The sequence below is a fragment of the Nicotiana attenuata genome, unplaced genomic scaffold (genome assembly GCF_001879085.1).
Source record: "Nicotiana attenuata strain UT unplaced genomic scaffold, NIATTr2, whole genome shotgun sequence".
In the NCBI taxonomy this organism is placed as follows: Eukaryota; Viridiplantae; Streptophyta; class Magnoliopsida; order Solanales; family Solanaceae; genus Nicotiana; species Nicotiana attenuata.
The window spans coordinates 82,801-99,941 of record NW_017670815.1 but is presented as its reverse complement, the minus strand read 5'-3'; the positions used below and the strand labels follow the sequence as shown (position 1 = coordinate 99,941).

General features: G+C 36.4%; 2 protein-coding genes across 4 annotated transcripts; one reads left to right on the top strand and one right to left on the bottom strand.

The window, feature by feature from the left end:
• Nucleotides 1–7,017: 7,017 nt before the first annotated feature.
• On the top strand, nt 7,018–11,542 carry LOC109243594 (protein PFC0760c). 3 transcript variants are annotated; one of them, XM_019410547.1, is made up of 7 exons: nt 7,018–7,139; nt 7,873–8,129; nt 8,693–8,743; nt 10,252–10,499; nt 10,739–10,855; nt 10,954–11,025; nt 11,118–11,542. In XM_019410547.1, exons 2-7 carry the CDS (start codon nt 7,898–7,900, stop codon nt 11,196–11,198), a joined length of 801 nt encoding a protein of 266 aa, XP_019266092.1. In that variant the 5' UTR covers nt 7,018–7,139; nt 7,873–7,897; the 3' UTR covers nt 11,199–11,542. The 3 variants fall into 3 exon arrangements, with proteins under 3 accessions (XP_019266092.1, XP_019266090.1, XP_019266091.1); XM_019410545.1 differs by having other exon boundaries at nt 7,019–7,139; nt 10,249–10,499; XM_019410546.1 differs by having other exon boundaries at nt 7,021–7,139; nt 10,249–10,499; nt 10,957–11,025.
• A 413-nt stretch (nt 11,543–11,955) lies between these two features.
• LOC109243592 (histone chaperone ASF1B-like) lies at nt 11,956–16,466 on the bottom strand. Its single transcript, XM_019410544.1, has 3 exons — nt 16,145–16,466; nt 12,815–12,930; nt 11,956–12,718 (listed from the first exon to the last, which is right to left on the bottom strand). The coding sequence occupies exons 1-3, from the start codon at nt 16,251–16,253 to the stop codon at nt 12,365–12,367; spliced, it is 579 nt and encodes a 192-aa protein (XP_019266089.1). The 5' UTR covers nt 16,254–16,466; the 3' UTR covers nt 11,956–12,364.
• Nucleotides 16,467–17,141: the final 675 nt, after the last annotated feature.

Here is a 17,141-nt window from a genome sequence, read left to right as displayed (position 1 = left end):
GGCCATCTGTAACCTAATACTGAAAGTAAGACCATAAATGAATCTCCTCACTCACTCCCTCACAATAGGTACTAAGATAACTGCATTGCGAGCTAGGTCCACAAATCGGGTCTCATACTAGGTGGCAATCATGCCACCTTTCTAGAGGCACTCGAACAGCCTTTGGAACTCCTCCCTCAGCGTGAAAAGAAATAAACTTCTCTAGAAATAGCTGCGAAAACTGATCCTAGGTAAGTAAAGGTGAACCAGCTGGTATGGTCAGCACATAATCCCGCCACCATCTCTTAGATGAACCGGTCATCTAGAACACTGCAAAGTCGACCCCATTGGTCTCAATAATACCTATGTTGCACAACATTTCGTGGCAACGATCTAAGTAATCTTGTGGGTCCTCAGAAGGTGCACCACTGAAATGAATAGGGAAGAGCTTGGTAAACTTATCCAACCACATCAAGGCCTTAGAAGGCATCGCAGGCCTCTCCTTAGCCCATGTAGCAAGAACGGGCTGTGCTACCCTAATTGGCTATACTGTTGGAGTCTGATATATGGGAGCCACCTGCTTCGGAGGGTGAGTAGCAGGAGTCTGTGCTCCTCTCCTCGCCTGAGAGACAGCTGGTGCCACCGGAAATGCGTTGGTCTGGGCCACACTCTCTATCAGACCCACTAAATGGACTAAAGTGTCCTGAAGTACTAGAGTAGCTATGAATCCCTCCAGGACCTGAGCTGGTCCAACAGGTACGGTCGGAGCTGGGATATCCTCCTCATGGTCAATCTGAGTCTCCACAGGAGGTGCTGCTGCACGAGCTCTAGGCTGAGCCATGCCCCTACCTCGGCCTTTGCCCCTGGTACTAGCTGCAACAGGGGGCTCTGGCTCCTGCCCGGCTATAGATATTGTGCATGTTCTCTTCATCTGCGAGAGAACAAGAATAGAATGATTCAAACATCAATGATAGCATAAAAACCCGCACGATAGAAAGAAGGAAGTGAAATTTTCCTAAAACTCCATAGCCTAGAAGATAAGTACAGACGTCTCCGTACCGATCCTCCAGACTCTACTAAGGTTGCTCATGACTCGTGAGACCTAAGCAACCTAGTGCTTTGATACCAACTTGTCGCGACCCGAAATCCCAACCTCGGGGTCGTGATGAAATAACCAATTTTAATAGTTAAAATACAATAATGATATTCAGCGAGAGATAACTGCCAAAATTAACGTAGTGCTTATATAAGCCACGCAATAATATCTACTCCAGAAATCTAGAGTCACGAGTACACGAGCAACTAGAAGTCTACAAACAAAGTCTGAAATAAATACAACTATTCGAGTGAGATAAACAGTAAAAGTGGGAAATAGAAGGGGACTTTAAGGTTTGCGGATGCCAGCAGATCTATCTCGAGTCTCCATATGAAATGATCCGAGCTGACGCACCTCAAGCACTATTGGGACCAATTCCAGTATCTGTACAAGAAGTGCAGAATGTAGTGTGAGTACAACCGACCCAATATACTCTGTAAGTGTCGAGCCTAACCTCGACGAGGTAGTGACGAGGCTATGACAAGACACCTATGTACATAAACATATACAAGTGTATATAAAGCAACAGTAATAACACAGAAGGATAAAATACTAACTGGGAGGGGACATACTAAAAGGGGAAGATATAGTAAATACGACAAGTATGAAATCACGAAATAACCAAGTAAATGACCAAAACCGAAAATCAAATAACTCAATGATATGAAAATGGCACAGCATCACCCTTCGTGCTTTTACTCTCATCCTCACCATGCAATAAAATGAATGAAATGACACGGCATCACCCTTCGTGCTTGTACTCTCGTCCTCACCATGTAATAATATGAATGAAATATCACCAATCGTGCTTTTACTCTCGTCCTCACCAAGTAATAATATGAATGAAATATCACCCTTCGTGTTTTTATTTTCGTCCTCACCATGTAATAATATGAATGAAATGACATGAAATCACCCTTCGTGCCTTTACTCTCATCCTCACCATGTAATAATATGAATCCGAATAATAAACAATGCGGGGAATAATTTAACTTTAAATATGGTGGCATGATATCAAACTTTAACTTAAAAAAAATATTCTACATCTTCAAAATAAGCAATAAATACGAAACAAATAATTAAAGAAGTAAAAAATCTAACCTAAGCATGGAAAATATAATTAACGAGACAATATAATACAAAGAAATAATTTTCACCCGCATGTTTTAACCCAGTGACAACGCATAGTTACTACCCAACTCACATATACGTTGTCCCCACACATAAAACACATAGCAAATAGACCAACTACTCCTAATCCCTCAAGTCAAGGTTAGCCACGATACATACCTCACTCCGCAACCAAATCAATGCACAATCGCAACTTTTCCTCTAGAATCAACCTCCAAACCAATCAAATCTAGCCAAATATAGTTCAAATAATTCAAAATAAGCTTTAGAAACTACCCACAAGTGAAAAAGATTTAATCTTTAATGTTTTTCGAAGAAGTCAACAAAAATAAACCCCGGGCCCGCTTGGTCAAAACCCGAGATTAGGACCAAAACCCAGTTACGCATTCACCCCCGAGTCCGGTTATGTGATTAGTTTCGAAATCCGACCTCAATTTGAGGTCTATGTCTCAATTTTTCAAAATCCCCAATTTCTACCTAAATTCCTAATTTCTACCATGAAAAACATAAAATTAAAAGTTAAAATCAATGGGTGTTTATAAAAATGGAAGGAAACAAGTTAAAATCTACTAACCTATAAAGTTGGAACGAAAACCCTCTTCAAAATCGCCTCTAGTACGAGCTCAAACTTGAAAATGGTGAGAAATGAGATTATTCTCGATTTTTAGAAGTTTTAAAGACTGGGCGTCAAGTGTTCATTGCGTTTGCGAGACATCTGACGCAATCGCGAAGCATTACGACCTAACTAGCCTCCGCGTCCGCGAGATGCTGTACGCGTTCGCGATGGCCTGTCCTCCATGGCCTTCGCGTTCGTGATCCTAGGCTCGCGTTCGCGTAGAGCAATTGATCAACTCCCCCAGGTTCCTTCCTAACACTATGCGTTCGCGAGAAGAGGGTCGCGTTCGCAAAGGGTACCCCCCACTACTTCTCGTTTGCAATCAGCCTCTCGCATTCGCGATGAATAAATTCCTCCCCAAATAGTAATAAAGTCAACCTACGGTCAAACTTAGGAATTCTTTAAACCTTCAAATTACTAGTTTTCAACAGATCATGTCAAATCAAGTTTGAGACTTTCGAATTTCGGGTATACGCCCAAGTTCAAAATTACAATACGGACCCATCGGGATCGTCAAAATACCAATCCGGGATTATTTACCCAAAATATTGATCGTAGTCAACTCAAATCATTTTTAAAGCTAAAATTCATATTTTCTTTAATTTTTCACATAAAAACTTTTCGAAAAAAGACACGAACTGTGTATGCAAATTGAAAAATACTAAACGAAGCTAATCGAGGTCTCGGAATACGAAAATAAAGGCTAAAATTCAAAATGACCTATCAGATCATCACAGTACAAAAAGGGGACCCTCCCGTTTAGATACCTTGGTGTGCCCATCTTAGCCAAAAGAATCTCCAAAATGGACTGTGAAGTTCTACTAGATAAGGTGACTGCAAGGATTAGAAGTTGGGGTACCAGACATCTCTCCTATGCTGGGAGAGTGCTGCTTGTTAACTATGTGCTCCTCCATATTCACAACTATTGGTCTTCCATATTCATCCTACCAAAGCAAGTACTTGAAGGAATTACTACTCTGTGCAGAAATTTCCTCTAGGATGGGAAAGTAGCCACAAATAGACCTCCATTAGTGGCATGGGATCTAGTGTGCAGGGCGAAGAGTGAAGGAGGACTGAGGGTCACAAATAGCATCAAATGGAATGAAGCAGCTGTTGCAAAATATGTTTGGAACATTGCACAGAAACCTGATAATCTTTCTGATTAAATAGACTTATTGTTTAGCTTTGAAGCAGCTGTTTAACTAAGTGAGTGAGTGTACAGATAGAATACAAAAAGGGAGAAATAGATAAAGAGATAGAAAGGGAAGCATATAATTGGTTGTGGTGATAAATCAATAACTTTTTTATCCTCACCAAAAACTAATTCTCGCCACATATGACCACTAAAAGAAATAGCGTTCTGTATCAAGAGTTTCTCAAATCTGAGATTAATCTAGTTAATAATGAGGTATTCATAATACCACACTCCTCGATGGTTCTTCTCGCTTCTTCTTTGTTCCTTTTCGGTCCTATAAATGGCAGAAAATGTTCATCGAGATTTATTCTATTTCGACGCTTGAACAATGATCTGATGAAGGACTGAGAGGTATAGTTTTATCTGTATCGAGTATTATACCAAATTTTATTAATTTATCATGATTAAGTAATTCAATGAGGCAATAATATATATTAAGTGGTGTCTTGGGAGGATAGAGTGTATGCAGACCTTATCCTTACCCGTGTAAGGATGGCGAGGCTGTTTTCGATAGACCCTCATCAAAAAAACAGATGAGAAGGAAACAATTGCAGCAAGCAGTATGACCAACAACGCGATACTAGATAAATCGAAGCGAAATCAACAAAAACGAGAATACGAGTAAGAAACAGAACAACATGTAGTAATAGAAAACTAAGCCTAAGGGGATACAAGAGGAATAAAATATTATGGTATGGAAAAGAAAATCACTTAACTACCTACTAACCTTCTACCCTAATCCTCGACTTCCACCCCCTCATATCAAGGGTCATGTCCTCAGTTAACTGAAGTTGCGTCATGTCCTAGCTAATCACCTCCCCTATGGCTTCTTTGGCCTATCTGTACCTCTCCTCATTATACCATCACGGCTAACCTATCGCATCTCCTTACTGGGGAAACTGTGTCCCTTCTCTTCACATGTCCAAACTCAACCTCACTTCTCGCATCTTGTTCTCCACGGAGGACATATTCCTAATCTTGTTTTTCCTGATATGTGCACAAATTCATTTTAACATTTTCATTTCTGCCACTTTTATTTTCAATATGTGAAATTTCTTGACAGGCTAAGAATATATATTAATTCATTATTGTTAAATGAGAAAAGTCAATGTAATACCAAATTGGCAAATTATATCAAACTTATCATCTATTCATTTTATATAAGCAATCAGTGGAGTAAATTTTTATCGGACAGAAATTTCATCCTTTACAACACACCTCAAAAGAAATCTGCTTATTTTGAAAAGTACTTTTTTCAGAAGTATTTTTGAAAAAAACTGTTTGTGTTTGGCCAATTCATTTAAGAAGTACTTTTTGTAACATTTGATAAATAATTTGTGTTTGGCCAATTATTTCAAAAAGTGCTTTTGAGTGTCAAATTATCAAAAAGGATAGTACTAAGTTCGTATAATTCTTTTAAATATAAAAATAAACTTAAATATTTATCATAAGAGACTTTTATTATTATTTTTATTTTATTTAATTAAATTATAAAACATAAAGTAAACAAACATATTAAAGATTTAAATCAATTTTACATATATAGTTATACTAAAGTATATGATATTATCCAGTATAATTACTTATTTTTATATGATGATTTGAATAATTAAAATAACATCATTCAGTATAAATTAGAAGTCTATCCACAAATTACTATATATTGATAATCCATCATGAAATAATAAGTAAAGTCACTCACACATGATAATACTTCTCAACAATTTCATCTCTACTTCTATCACACAACGCTTCCATATTAGTAGAAGACTTGCCTCGCATTTCTAAAGGAATATCAGAAGGCTGATCTCCTTCATCAATCTCTGCAGTAATGTCTTCATTAGCATAATAGTTGAATTCTGTATGGGTAAAAGAATGTTATCGGATGAAATTATATATAGCCATGGTAGTTGTAACTAGATGATTGTGAGTGTCAAACTTGAAAGATGGCATTGAGCGTAAAATAAAAATAATTTTAAATATATAAAAAAATCGTAAAAGAAATAGTTAAGTATGTTTAAATTCTAATTCAAAAAGAGTAACTAATTATTAACAACACATAATGTATAATTTACTTTTTAAAAAAAAAAATTAAATTCAAAAAGAAACTAATTATTACCTAACCTTACTAACTTTGTCCTAAAATGCCAAGTGGCCTATTGTGAGGCTGCCACTTGACTAAATATGGATGCATTTTCTTCTTCTTTTAATAATATATAGATAGATTATGCAATGCAATTAAATTTATTACCTATTTATAGGTCATTTTCACAAATCAGATTTGATAACTGTTTTAAAGATTCGGGAACTAATAGCATATAATAGAAGAAATTATAAATAATTATTTGTAGGAAGAGAGTTGATAATCCAAAGAAGATGCAGATAATTTGCTTTAGTGTGAAAAAAGAAAAGATAATTTGGAAAGTTACGAGACATTACACAAAGAAAAGATCAAAAACAAGAAAAGTCAATAAATTTTTTGAAAAGTTACCTCATATATATGATATCTTTAATTTTAATAGGATGGTAAAAACTAGAAATAAAAAAACTTAAATTAGTAAGGGATAATTTGGAAAAAAATAAATTTATAGTCAGGATAGTTTTGTCTTAAATAAATTAATTTTATACTTCTGCTTCTGCTTCTTGAAAGAAGCTAGAATTTTCTGCTTCTTCCCAAAAGTAAAAACTTCTGCTTCTTGAAAGAAGCTAAAATTTTCTGCTTCTTTCCAAAAGTAAAAAAACTGATTCTGCTGCTGGTATAAAGTACTTTTCTATATTACCAAACAACTCAAATTTTTTAAAAAGTAAAAATACTATTTTGAAAAAAAAAAGCACTTTTGGCTTGAAACTTGGCCAAACGTGCTCTAAGAAAGGTCGTGCGTGCGAAAAGGAAAAACAAAAAAAGCAGTCAAAACTTCCCCTAGAGATTCAAAAAAAAAAAAAAGCAAAGGAAACTTAATAATAATAACCAATAGAAAGCAGACAGGTAGCAGTTCAAAGTTAACCTTGGCCGCATCTGATTTCTACCTCTCTCCGACCAAAACCCTCCTCATTTGAGTCTTAAACCCTGCCTCCTTGTACAATCTTCCTGGCATCAAAAGTCACCTCTATCTATTTCTCAGGTTCGTTTCGTTTCTTTTCCTTTGTGTTCTTTATATGTTTAATTGCTCTTTCCGCATAAATGTCCAAAGCATGAAACCCTTTTGTCTATACAGTCGATTGAGTATGTCTATTATAGAATTTCATGATTGTTTTCATTTGTTGCAAATTCGTGCAATCATATGTTCTTGCTAACAGAGAAACTATTTTACAACGACTATTATAGCTGGTTTTAACTTCAGATAAAAGAAGAGTGTGCTGTAATAGCTATAAAATAATACAAAGATTAATATAGTCTACCCCTACTAGTTTGAGATTAAGGCCTAATTCATTAATAGGGGCAAACTAGGGATGCTACTTTATTTTCCAATGGTGTACATGAACTATAAATTTTTGCTTATTTGCTTGGTTTACGTATCAAATGTATTGTGGGTGTTCTTTCTATGGGTCAAAAGAAAAGGGTGTTCTTGAAAAAGAATGTTTTTTTTTGTAGCAAAGCAATCGACGTTTTATGGTGGATTCATAGATTTCTCTAGCAAAAAATTGATATAGTGGACCTCAACTAGTTTGAGATTAAGGCTTAATTGGTTGATAGAGAGATGCTGTTTTAAATTTCCAATTTACAGTAAATGAACGATGGGATTTAGCTAAGTTGCTTGATTTACGTATCAAATTCATCGTAGGTGGCTCAAAAGAAAAGTGCCAAGTAATTGATTATATATGCTGGATTCATGGATTTGTCTTTATTACTTGCAGTTGAGTTATAAAAGTTGGTAAGGAAATGATAAAAAGGCGATTTTACAAGCTTGAACATGGTGATAGAGATGCTCCTTCGGAGTCGTCTTCATCTTCCGATGACTCTGAATTGGAGGCAGCGGCAACAGAAGACGAAGAAGAGTATGAGTATGAGGAGGAGGATGATAATGACACAAAGGAAGAGGAGGATGATAATGACACAAAGGAAGAGGAGGATGATGTTGCTCGACTGACAGGAGGAAATGAATCTTCTTCTGGTATGTTTATCCTGATAATTTGCAGTTGCTTTTTGCCTCTATTATTTGCTGACATTATAATGCTTAGAGGGCATTTCAAGAAGTGGTAATTCTCTGGAGCTTTTTGTTTGGTTTCTGGATTAGTAAAACTAATGGCTGGTATGTTTAGACGATTGTTTATTATAAAACTCCACAAGAACATAAGTTATGGTCTCTATTAATTCCCACATAGACCCCTCTAGCTTAAAAGGTCTTGTGCTGCTCCACTCATTGCTTTTGGTTGGATGTTCAGATACTTTCAAGTGTCATCAGCGGCTCCCTTTGGTAAGCCCATTCTCACAATCGTAAGTCCATAAGTTTGCATGTGAGCACCAAAATAGGACATGTTTGAGGGGGTGTTGATTTATAATTGTACCATATGTATTGTGAATCGGTTTTCGAGGGGGTTTATAATGGTTTCGGGCAACTTCATCTATTTCCTTAAGCTCTTGGGTTGGATGCTCAAATTCTTTTACAATCTTCTCACGGTATTAGTGATAACAGATATTTCTTCTCCTCGCCCTGTTTGTTTTACTTTGCTGCAGGATATGAGAGTGAAGATAGCTCTGCCAATGAAGTTAATCCCGACTCATCAGGTTGGTTTTAGTCTACTAGCCCAAAGTTTTGTTGGTTATGAGTTTTATGACAGCGTTTTGAATGAAACTCGTTCTGCAATTCTTCGTACTTGTGTTCATAATATGTTGGTACTATTCCACATATGAGGAAGGCATAGCTATAAATTATAATAATGGAAGTTACTATATTTCCCCATTCCTTATCTGTAGGATTAACATGTTATTTACTATTTCCAAACTCTTGCTCGGATAATCATTACACTGTGAACATGGATTATAGCCAAGGAGCAAGGTGAAATCACGTCCCTCTTCAAGAAAAGAAAGATAAAAGAGAAGTCTGATGCGATTTGCCTTAATTTTTGGGGAGATGCTGCCCTATGTACTTATTGCTAGTGGGAAAGCTACAATTTTTGAACTGTGATGTGGAACTTGAAGTTTCTGCAGAATCTATGAATTAGAAATTCTATTGAATCAGGGATATCATTTACTTTCTTTTGATTGGTAATTCTTCACGAACATGATAACGTCTTAAAGAAAATTGAGCTTTAGTCTCCATCACAGCCGTTCTCTCCCTCTGGAGATATTTTTTGGGCCATTTGAAGGATGAGTTAAAGCCTTTTTGTTGACTAATTCGGGGAGATTGCATATATATTTTCTCTAAGCATCTTCTTCACTTCCTTGGGGCAATTGGTAATAATTTAAACTATCAAGCTGATGAATAAAATTATGGAAGCATGATTTTAAATTTTCTTATTTTCCTATTCCTTGTTATTACACGATGTGTCATTCTTACCGGCAGTATTGGCGCTATTCTTGTATTTTCCTATTCCTAGATCTTTGTTATTGCATGCTATGCCATTTACTTCCGTTGTTCTATTACCTTGTTGATGCTATTGTTTGTTTATTGCTTTATTTTCTGTTCTTAAGCCGAGGGTCTACCGGAAACAACCTCTCTATCTTCATAAGGTAGGGGTAAGGTCTGCGTACACACTACCCTCCCCAAACCCCACTTGTGGCATTTCACTGGGTTGTTGTTGTTGGTTTTAAATTTTCTTAATTTGTAATTTGAAACCAATATACCTCTTAAAATTATATTTAGTGCTGAATGAGAAAACTGATTTTGCTGCTATCTCTAGATGCTGATTGTCTTGTAAATTATGCAGTTTTTAATTGCCTCATGCTGCTGTTCTGAATTGGTGTCAGCCCAAAAAGGAAACATTGTGTTGTTTGCTAAGAGTTTGTGTTCATAAAAGATCTTCTAAAATCAAAAATTATGAGAAACATTACTTGAATATCATAAAGTGCAGTATGGAAGGGATTTATACAGGACGAAATACTTGGGTAACGCCAGTACTAGTTGCTCTTTTCCGTGCTGCTTCCATCAACTTCAAAATAGCTTCTTCTTGATTTTATATGTTGCACATGAGCTATAGTGCTATCCTTTTTCTATTTCAGAAAAAGAAATTAAATGCTTAGGGTTCGTTGTTAGTGTTCAATTCTAATTGATTTCTAAAATGTACTATTAGTAGGTCTTCCATCGAGTGATGAAGATGTTACAACTCTGAAGGACACCAAGATTTCTGGTGAAACTCATTTGCTTGAGAAGGGCATTGCAGATCTAGATAATGCACGGAATAATTCTATGCCCGAAGAGGATGATATTCCACGTGATGCTTTAGACTATGTCTTGAAATGTAAATCAGTTTTTAAGTGCAGGATATGTCCTAGAATCGTCTGCTTGACAGTGCAGACTCTCAATGCTCATCTTAAATCCAAAGTAAGCCTTCATTATCAGTCTTTTCATTTTCCAACTGTAACTAAGTCACTTCTTCAGATCCTATTCCATGTAAATCTTGCAGTGCTAACACCTACCAGTCGCCAACTGACCAGTGCAGGGACTACTACCTGCAAATTTACTCTTTCCATGTTAAAGAATCTTAAGCTACACGTTAACATACGTACACGATTGAGACCTGCAGTGACTGATCTAACATAAAGTATTCATGATTCTTACAGAGGCATGCCCGCTCTGAAAAGCTGTTGAAAGAAGGGAGGCTTAAAGTTATGCTTACCGAGGATGGAAGAATCGAGGGAGAAATTCATCCTGAAGAGGATAGCCCAATCAGAGGGCAGGTTTGTTCATTTGCATTTTACTGCACGGTGAATTTTCTGACCAAGTGAAGCCTCATGTTTTCATTAATTGCTTACCATCATTATCATATGAATCATAGCAGAACCCTTCAGCATCAAAGAAGAAAAGCAAAGGATTGAAGAGGCAGCACAAGGGGAAGAAGTTTAATGAGGTACATGCTAAAATCTGTATCATGATAGCCCTTATTACTCGTTTGAAAATATATTGTTAGTCTAAAAGATGAATTTTCAAATTCAACTGCAGAATGAGGAAAACATTTTGCCCATGGATAATGCTATAGACTCAAGAAAGAACCAGTCCAAGAAGAGGCAGAAAAACAAGTGAAGAACATAGTGAGATCTTGGCGTCTTGCTATTTATGCATTGAGCTAAATCCATGCGACAAGAAGTTAAGGAGCAATGGAAATGAGCACACGAGCATGAAGAATCAATACATGTCTGATAGGACGAATTAGTTGTGATTGCTCGCTGGTGTCACCCAAAATATTACATTTCTTTTCAACTTTTGAGCAGAGAGCAATTTTGTACTGGGATGTTGGATCTGAAGCTTCATTCTAGTATATGTATGACAAAGAAATGCCTTGCATTTCAGACCATTTTGACAAATCTATTTCACAAGATGAAATTGTTTTCAAATTTATATTGAGGTTTTCTATGATGTTTGGCTACATTGACGGGTACCCCCTTCCCCTTTTATGGATGTGGCTGCCCCCCTAGTTAATTCTTCAAAGATAAAACACAAATCTTTCAACTGTTTACCGTGGAATTGCTGTGTGTGTGTGTGTGTGTTTTTTTTCTTTCCGGTTGAGGTTATGGCATGTGATTTCCTTGTCGAATCTGAGTTCTACTAGACTACCTCTTTCATTGCTTTTAAAGCCTTGTAAAAGCCAGAATATTTGCGAAGTGGTGGCTTAAGTCAGGTACTGCAATATCTTGTTTCCGATTTGTATCAGTATGCAAAATGACTAGCATACAGCAGAAAAATAATGTAACGGCATGTAACGGCACCATATATGGTGTAGTTCTTCGTCATAATGAAATTGCCCAATCTAACTACTGTGATTCACTGGCTGCCAGCAAAAAATGTGATTATGCATAATTTCTTGCATTTATGATCTCGCAAATTGTAATATGACATTGGCTTACGTAGATACAAAACTAAGATCAAGGTTATCAGAACTATATGCCCACAACAGTGTCTTCCGAACTCACATTTTTTGGAGTAGACCGTAAAGCTAAAAGTGGCGTCTAATATAAGCAGAGTTTTCGACCCCATTCCTGAATGCATACAGAAAGACAAACAACCAATGTTAACAGCCACAAAATGCAATTCGAGTTCATACGCACTTTCACAAGAACTCTATTGCGATAGACGAAGATACCAACAAAGAGTTTAATGCTCAGATCAGACATCATCCATAAGGATCTAGGACGAGGTGATGTCAAACCAAAACGTGAGGAGTTAGGCTAAAAGTTGTATCATCCTTCCAGTTAAGCTCCAGCCTCATCTGATCCATTCTTAGGTGAAGGTAGTTGCTCTGCATTCCCAGCTGCTTCAGCCACGTGGTCTGTTGGAGGGGCTTGCTCCCCGCTTTCACTATTTTCAGGGTGAAAATTGATAGGGAACTTTGTTACTCTAGGTTTGTCTGATAGTATGTTTCTTTGAATCTTGTCAATTAAAACCTTTTGGGGAGGTTCTTCTCTCAGCTTCTCATCATCATAATCATTGTTCACATAGTAGCCAATTCGTACAAATTCTTGACCCAAATAGGAACAGGTCAATAAGAGCACAGTGACACCAATTATATCCTCTTCACGAATTCTGGAAGGATCTGGAGGGTCCGCCTAGTATTTAGCAGTGGAAACATCACACAAATCTGATCAGCAGAAAGGCTTAAACCCAGTGAAAAACAACTTGCTTGTCAAAGCAGGGGGTACTACCTGCAATACGAAGCGGTAATTTCCAACATTGACAGGGCCAACAAGCACACTTTCTAGTTGTTGGTCATATGTCTCATCCTCAGCAGATCCAACATAGATGAGTTTCCATTCCAAGTCTGCATGCAAAATAAGTCAAATAGAAACTAAATTAAGCTGTTAATATAACCAAGTAAGACTATATTAATAGAGAGCAACATGCTTAGTTGCTTTAGTTTTTAGAACGGTCTATGACAACACTAACAAGAAAAAGATCAATTTGGTGGGAGCAGTTCTATGTGCTTGTCAAAGGATGAACCTATATATCTTTAATGAGAATGGATAGGCAGTCCAGAGATGATTATCTAGCACTTCAACTCCTAAAAAGAAATTGAACAATAAAACACTACTATTACAAGTTAAAGGAGGCAATTAGCAACTGGTCATTAAGGATTAAATGATCTACCATCAAGGCCAAGTTCATTGGCTGCTTGTTGGACCAAGCAGAAGCCATTTTGTGCCATACCGCACGAAAGAAGCAATCTGAAATGCATAGGTATATCTAAAATAAAAGCCCCATAACAGAAGGCAGTAGGCTTCATTCCCTCCTCCAAACCAATCTTTAGTATGTCATAAATAAAAGAGTCCTCAAAGAAAAAAAAAAGAATTATGATCTATTCCCTTGTGGTCCGGCCCTTCCCCGGACCAGCGCATAGTGGGAGCTTAGTGCACCGGCTGCCTTTTTTTTTTTTTTTTAATCTATTCCCTGTTACTTCTCAAAACTCACAGAGGTATTTACATTGTCAAATAATACAACAATTGATTGACAAAACCTCAAGCCCCCAATCAGGAAGCACTTCAAGTAGAATTGAAGGTTCCCTCCAAAGTCAACTATCTAAAGAGTCCAGAAATAACTACAGGAAACTACAGATTTATACTGCCAAATAATATAACTACAGATTGACAAAGCCTCAACCCCAGAAAACTTACAATAAGGAAGCACTTCAGAAGAGTAGAAGGTTCCCTAGAAATTGCTAAACTGTTATGTACGTTGCCTTCCAAAGTCAACTACCTTAAGGGTCCTTAAAAGTTAAGACGGATAACTAAGAAGATAATACGGAGACAAGTTCATTAATCCTATGCACTACCCTACAGAAATGGAAGAGGATATTGGAAGTTTATGTAATAAAAGATGTAGCACAGTATTAATATTATAGTATGGAATTTCTGCAGGGATATTAGAATTATAACATCTCTCTGCTAATCATGAAAAAATTGTGATATTAGCAGAGAGAGTGTGTGTATGTGTGATTATATTTTTTTGTGTGTGTGTGTATAACATTCATAACGTGCAAATTTGAACTACAGAGTTGGACTTTATTCAGGCTACTGCTGAAACTAACAACGCTGACACCACTTCCCTCGCCTTAAACCAACTACAAGAAAATTGACGAGGACATACCTGAATACTTTGATGCTTTTGGTATTTCATGAAAATGGTCTAAATTGGATCAACAAACTAGCAACAGGGAGTAACTGAAAATGAAATATAATGCAGCACATAGCCAGAAGTATATTCTTCAGAAGTCAAAATAAAGACGATATGATATATTACATTACTTTGCTAATTGAACTGTACCAAGAAACTGCCAATTAGTTGGCTTACTTATCTGCTTTATACAGCCACTATAAGGATGAAGGGAAAGTGAGGAGTTATGATTAAGGTCCAAGAGAAATGGACGAGTGAACATACTGCAGAAATCCTATCAGATACTTCATTTCTATTCTGGAAATGATTTAATACCTAGCCTAGTGTGATCTGTGAAACCATGTGTCCATGACATTCCAGAAATCCATAGCGTGAAGGCTTCCTCCACCCAACTGTCTACTTCGATTTGGCGAGCAAGTCGACAAGCCCATCATAAATATACATCTTTGGTGGAGAAAATTGATAGCAAGAGGATCAGAACTAGCTAACAACCTAAATAAATATTTCATTCATTCCACATTTCTTTCACATAGGTTATAGTATGTTTCCTTGGAGACTCTTAATTTGTTACTGATCGTGGCATGAATTGTGTCATGGATTCCACACAAAGTATCCCACACATTTTATGAGCCGAATATTCAGACAATATCCATCCAAATTTAATTGGGACATTAACGAAATTGTACAGTTCTCTTCACGCGCCATAAATTCCAGCATAATACATGACTAACCAATCGATAAAATGAGACGAACCGTAAAAATCAAAATTAAGAAATTTCAAGTGAATCAACCAAATTGACACAACCGTTATGTTTTCTATTACGGGAGGACTGTTAAACCGAAATGCCATTCAGCACTAAAATATTTGCCTAGCATGTCTCCGCTCAAACACTACACACTTTCAGCAGAATAAACTTACGCTTGAAGATGTTTACTCTTCAGGAGACAAAAGTTGACATCTATCCCACAATTTTACAAATAGTTTTGCAAGATGACCATTATCTTAAATAAACATTATCTAGGCAATATATACAATATATATATATATATATATTCTTACAAGTTTCCCGTTAACATAAGAAACCTAGGGCAAGACTAAGCACGATAACCATTCATTATCGAGCTTTGACATCATAGAGTACATGCAAATGTAAAGTCCTCTGATTTATTAATTAATCAAAGAATGCGTTATCTTACCAGAAAACAATCTATTTTGCAACAATTATCAACGAGACTGACAACATTGTAAAAGCCAAATTTCTTAATAAATAAATATATTAACTGGATTTAGGAGTCGTCGGTACAATGAAGCAAAAGCAATAAAATCACAGCGCAAACAAATAGTATATGAAAAGAATATAATAAATTGTACTATACAACTTTACAGTCTCTTTTGAGTACAAAAATCCTAACTAGGTCAGGGAGACTATACAATGAAGTGAAAGCAAATTATCATAGTACAAAGGAATATATGAAGAAATCAAAGAGGTTATGAACAATTTGATTTCTTCATCAAATATCAACGAGTTGAAAATACTGCACAACCTGAAAATCAACTTTGTGATTTAAAAGAACTAACTAAGTCTTCGAGATGATACAAAGAAACAACAAGAATTACTCCTAAATCATATCACAAATGAATATATGAACAGAAAAATATCCAAAAGATTGTAAACAATTGATGAGAACGATTATCAGCGAGTTGAAAACACTTTAAACGAAATCTAGGTCAAATTTCTGATTAAAGAAAACCCTAGTTAGGTCTCTAAGATAATACAATCAAGAAAAAAACATGAAAATCATAGTAGTACATATGAATTACGAAAAAATTCAACAGAAAAAAGTAAGTAAGAGAGAGAAATCACCGTCTTTGAGAGGAGCGACGCACTCGTAAGAGATTTCAAACTGGAAAGGCGCAAGAAACGACGCCGGATTGTCTAACACGGCGACATTCGTGATGTTCACAGCACTCATTGCATTAAAACTGATTAAAGCTCTAATTTGAGAGACTCTTCGGCGTGAGATTCAGATAAGCGGAAGTGAGAGATTCTGGAAGTTTCGTGAAATATACGAGAAACTATTCGGAGAATTGCGAGAGAAGGAACAATTAGAGGCAAAGGCAAAAGAGAGAAGAAGCAGCTCAGTTATGTGAGGGGGAGTGGGAACTGGGAAATGCACGGAGGAAATGCCTCTGGTGTTGTATTTGATGACTCGATATTTATACGAGTAACCGGTTGTTCTTGGGGGTTACAGGCTATAGCCGGTTTCTAGATTTGGCGGGAGTTTGGTTTGTTTCTTTCGTGGATAAAGGTCGTTCCTTGTTAATTACTCTCTCCGTTTTAATTTATGTGAACTCATTTGACTGGACACGGAGTTTAAAAAAAGAGAGAAGACTTTTGAACTTGTGATGTAAAATGAGGCACATATATTTTGTGTGGTTATAAATCATTGTATAAAGGTAAATTGTTTCCAAATAAGGAAAGGGGTCATTCTTTTTTGCACGGACCAAAAAGAAAATAGGTTCGCATAAATTGAAACGGAGGGAGTAATTTATATACTATATTTATTAATTTTATACAAAATCATAAAAAAGAGAAAATGCAACATGTCTTAAATATAGCGTATCAGTTACAGATAATCCCCATACATTTAAGATTTTTTTCTTTTCGAAAAGGATTACAAAAACATCTTCCAATTTTGTACTTACCCACCATAAGAATTCTCCCTTACCCACTGCTGCCCAAAACCTTTCTAACCAAAAAATCTGGCTTACTCACTCCTCTTCCAAAGCTTTTGATATCCGATTTCTCTCTTTCAATCATCCACTATTACCCCCCCCCCCCCCCCTAAACTAAATCGCAG

What these genes read in the sequence shown, in the direction of transcription:
- LOC109243592 (XM_019410544.1), bottom strand. Translation starts at nt 16,253, where the DNA reads ATGAGTGCTGTGAACATCACGAATGTCGCCGTGTTAGACAATCCGGCG. An exon ending in CGTCGCTCCTCTCAAAGACG is followed by an intron (nt 12,931 to 16,144) that starts GTGATTTCTCTC and finishes TTTTGCATGCAG; the next exon opens with ACTTGGAATGGAAACTCATC. An exon ending in ATTACCGCTTCGTATTGCAG is followed by an intron (nt 12,719 to 12,814) that starts GTAGTACCCCCT and finishes GCTAAATACTAG; the next exon opens with GCGGACCCTCCAGATCCTTC.
- LOC109243594 (XM_019410545.1), top strand. Translation starts at nt 7,898, where the DNA reads ATGATAAAAAGGCGATTTTACAAGCTTGAACATGGTGATAGAGATGCT. An exon ending in AGTTAATCCCGACTCATCAG is followed by an intron (nt 8,744 to 10,248) that starts GTTGGTTTTAGT and finishes ATGTACTATTAG; the next exon opens with TAGGTCTTCCATCGAGTGAT. An exon ending in ATAGCCCAATCAGAGGGCAG is followed by an intron (nt 10,856 to 10,953) that starts GTTTGTTCATTT and finishes TATGAATCATAG; the next exon opens with CAGAACCCTTCAGCATCAAA.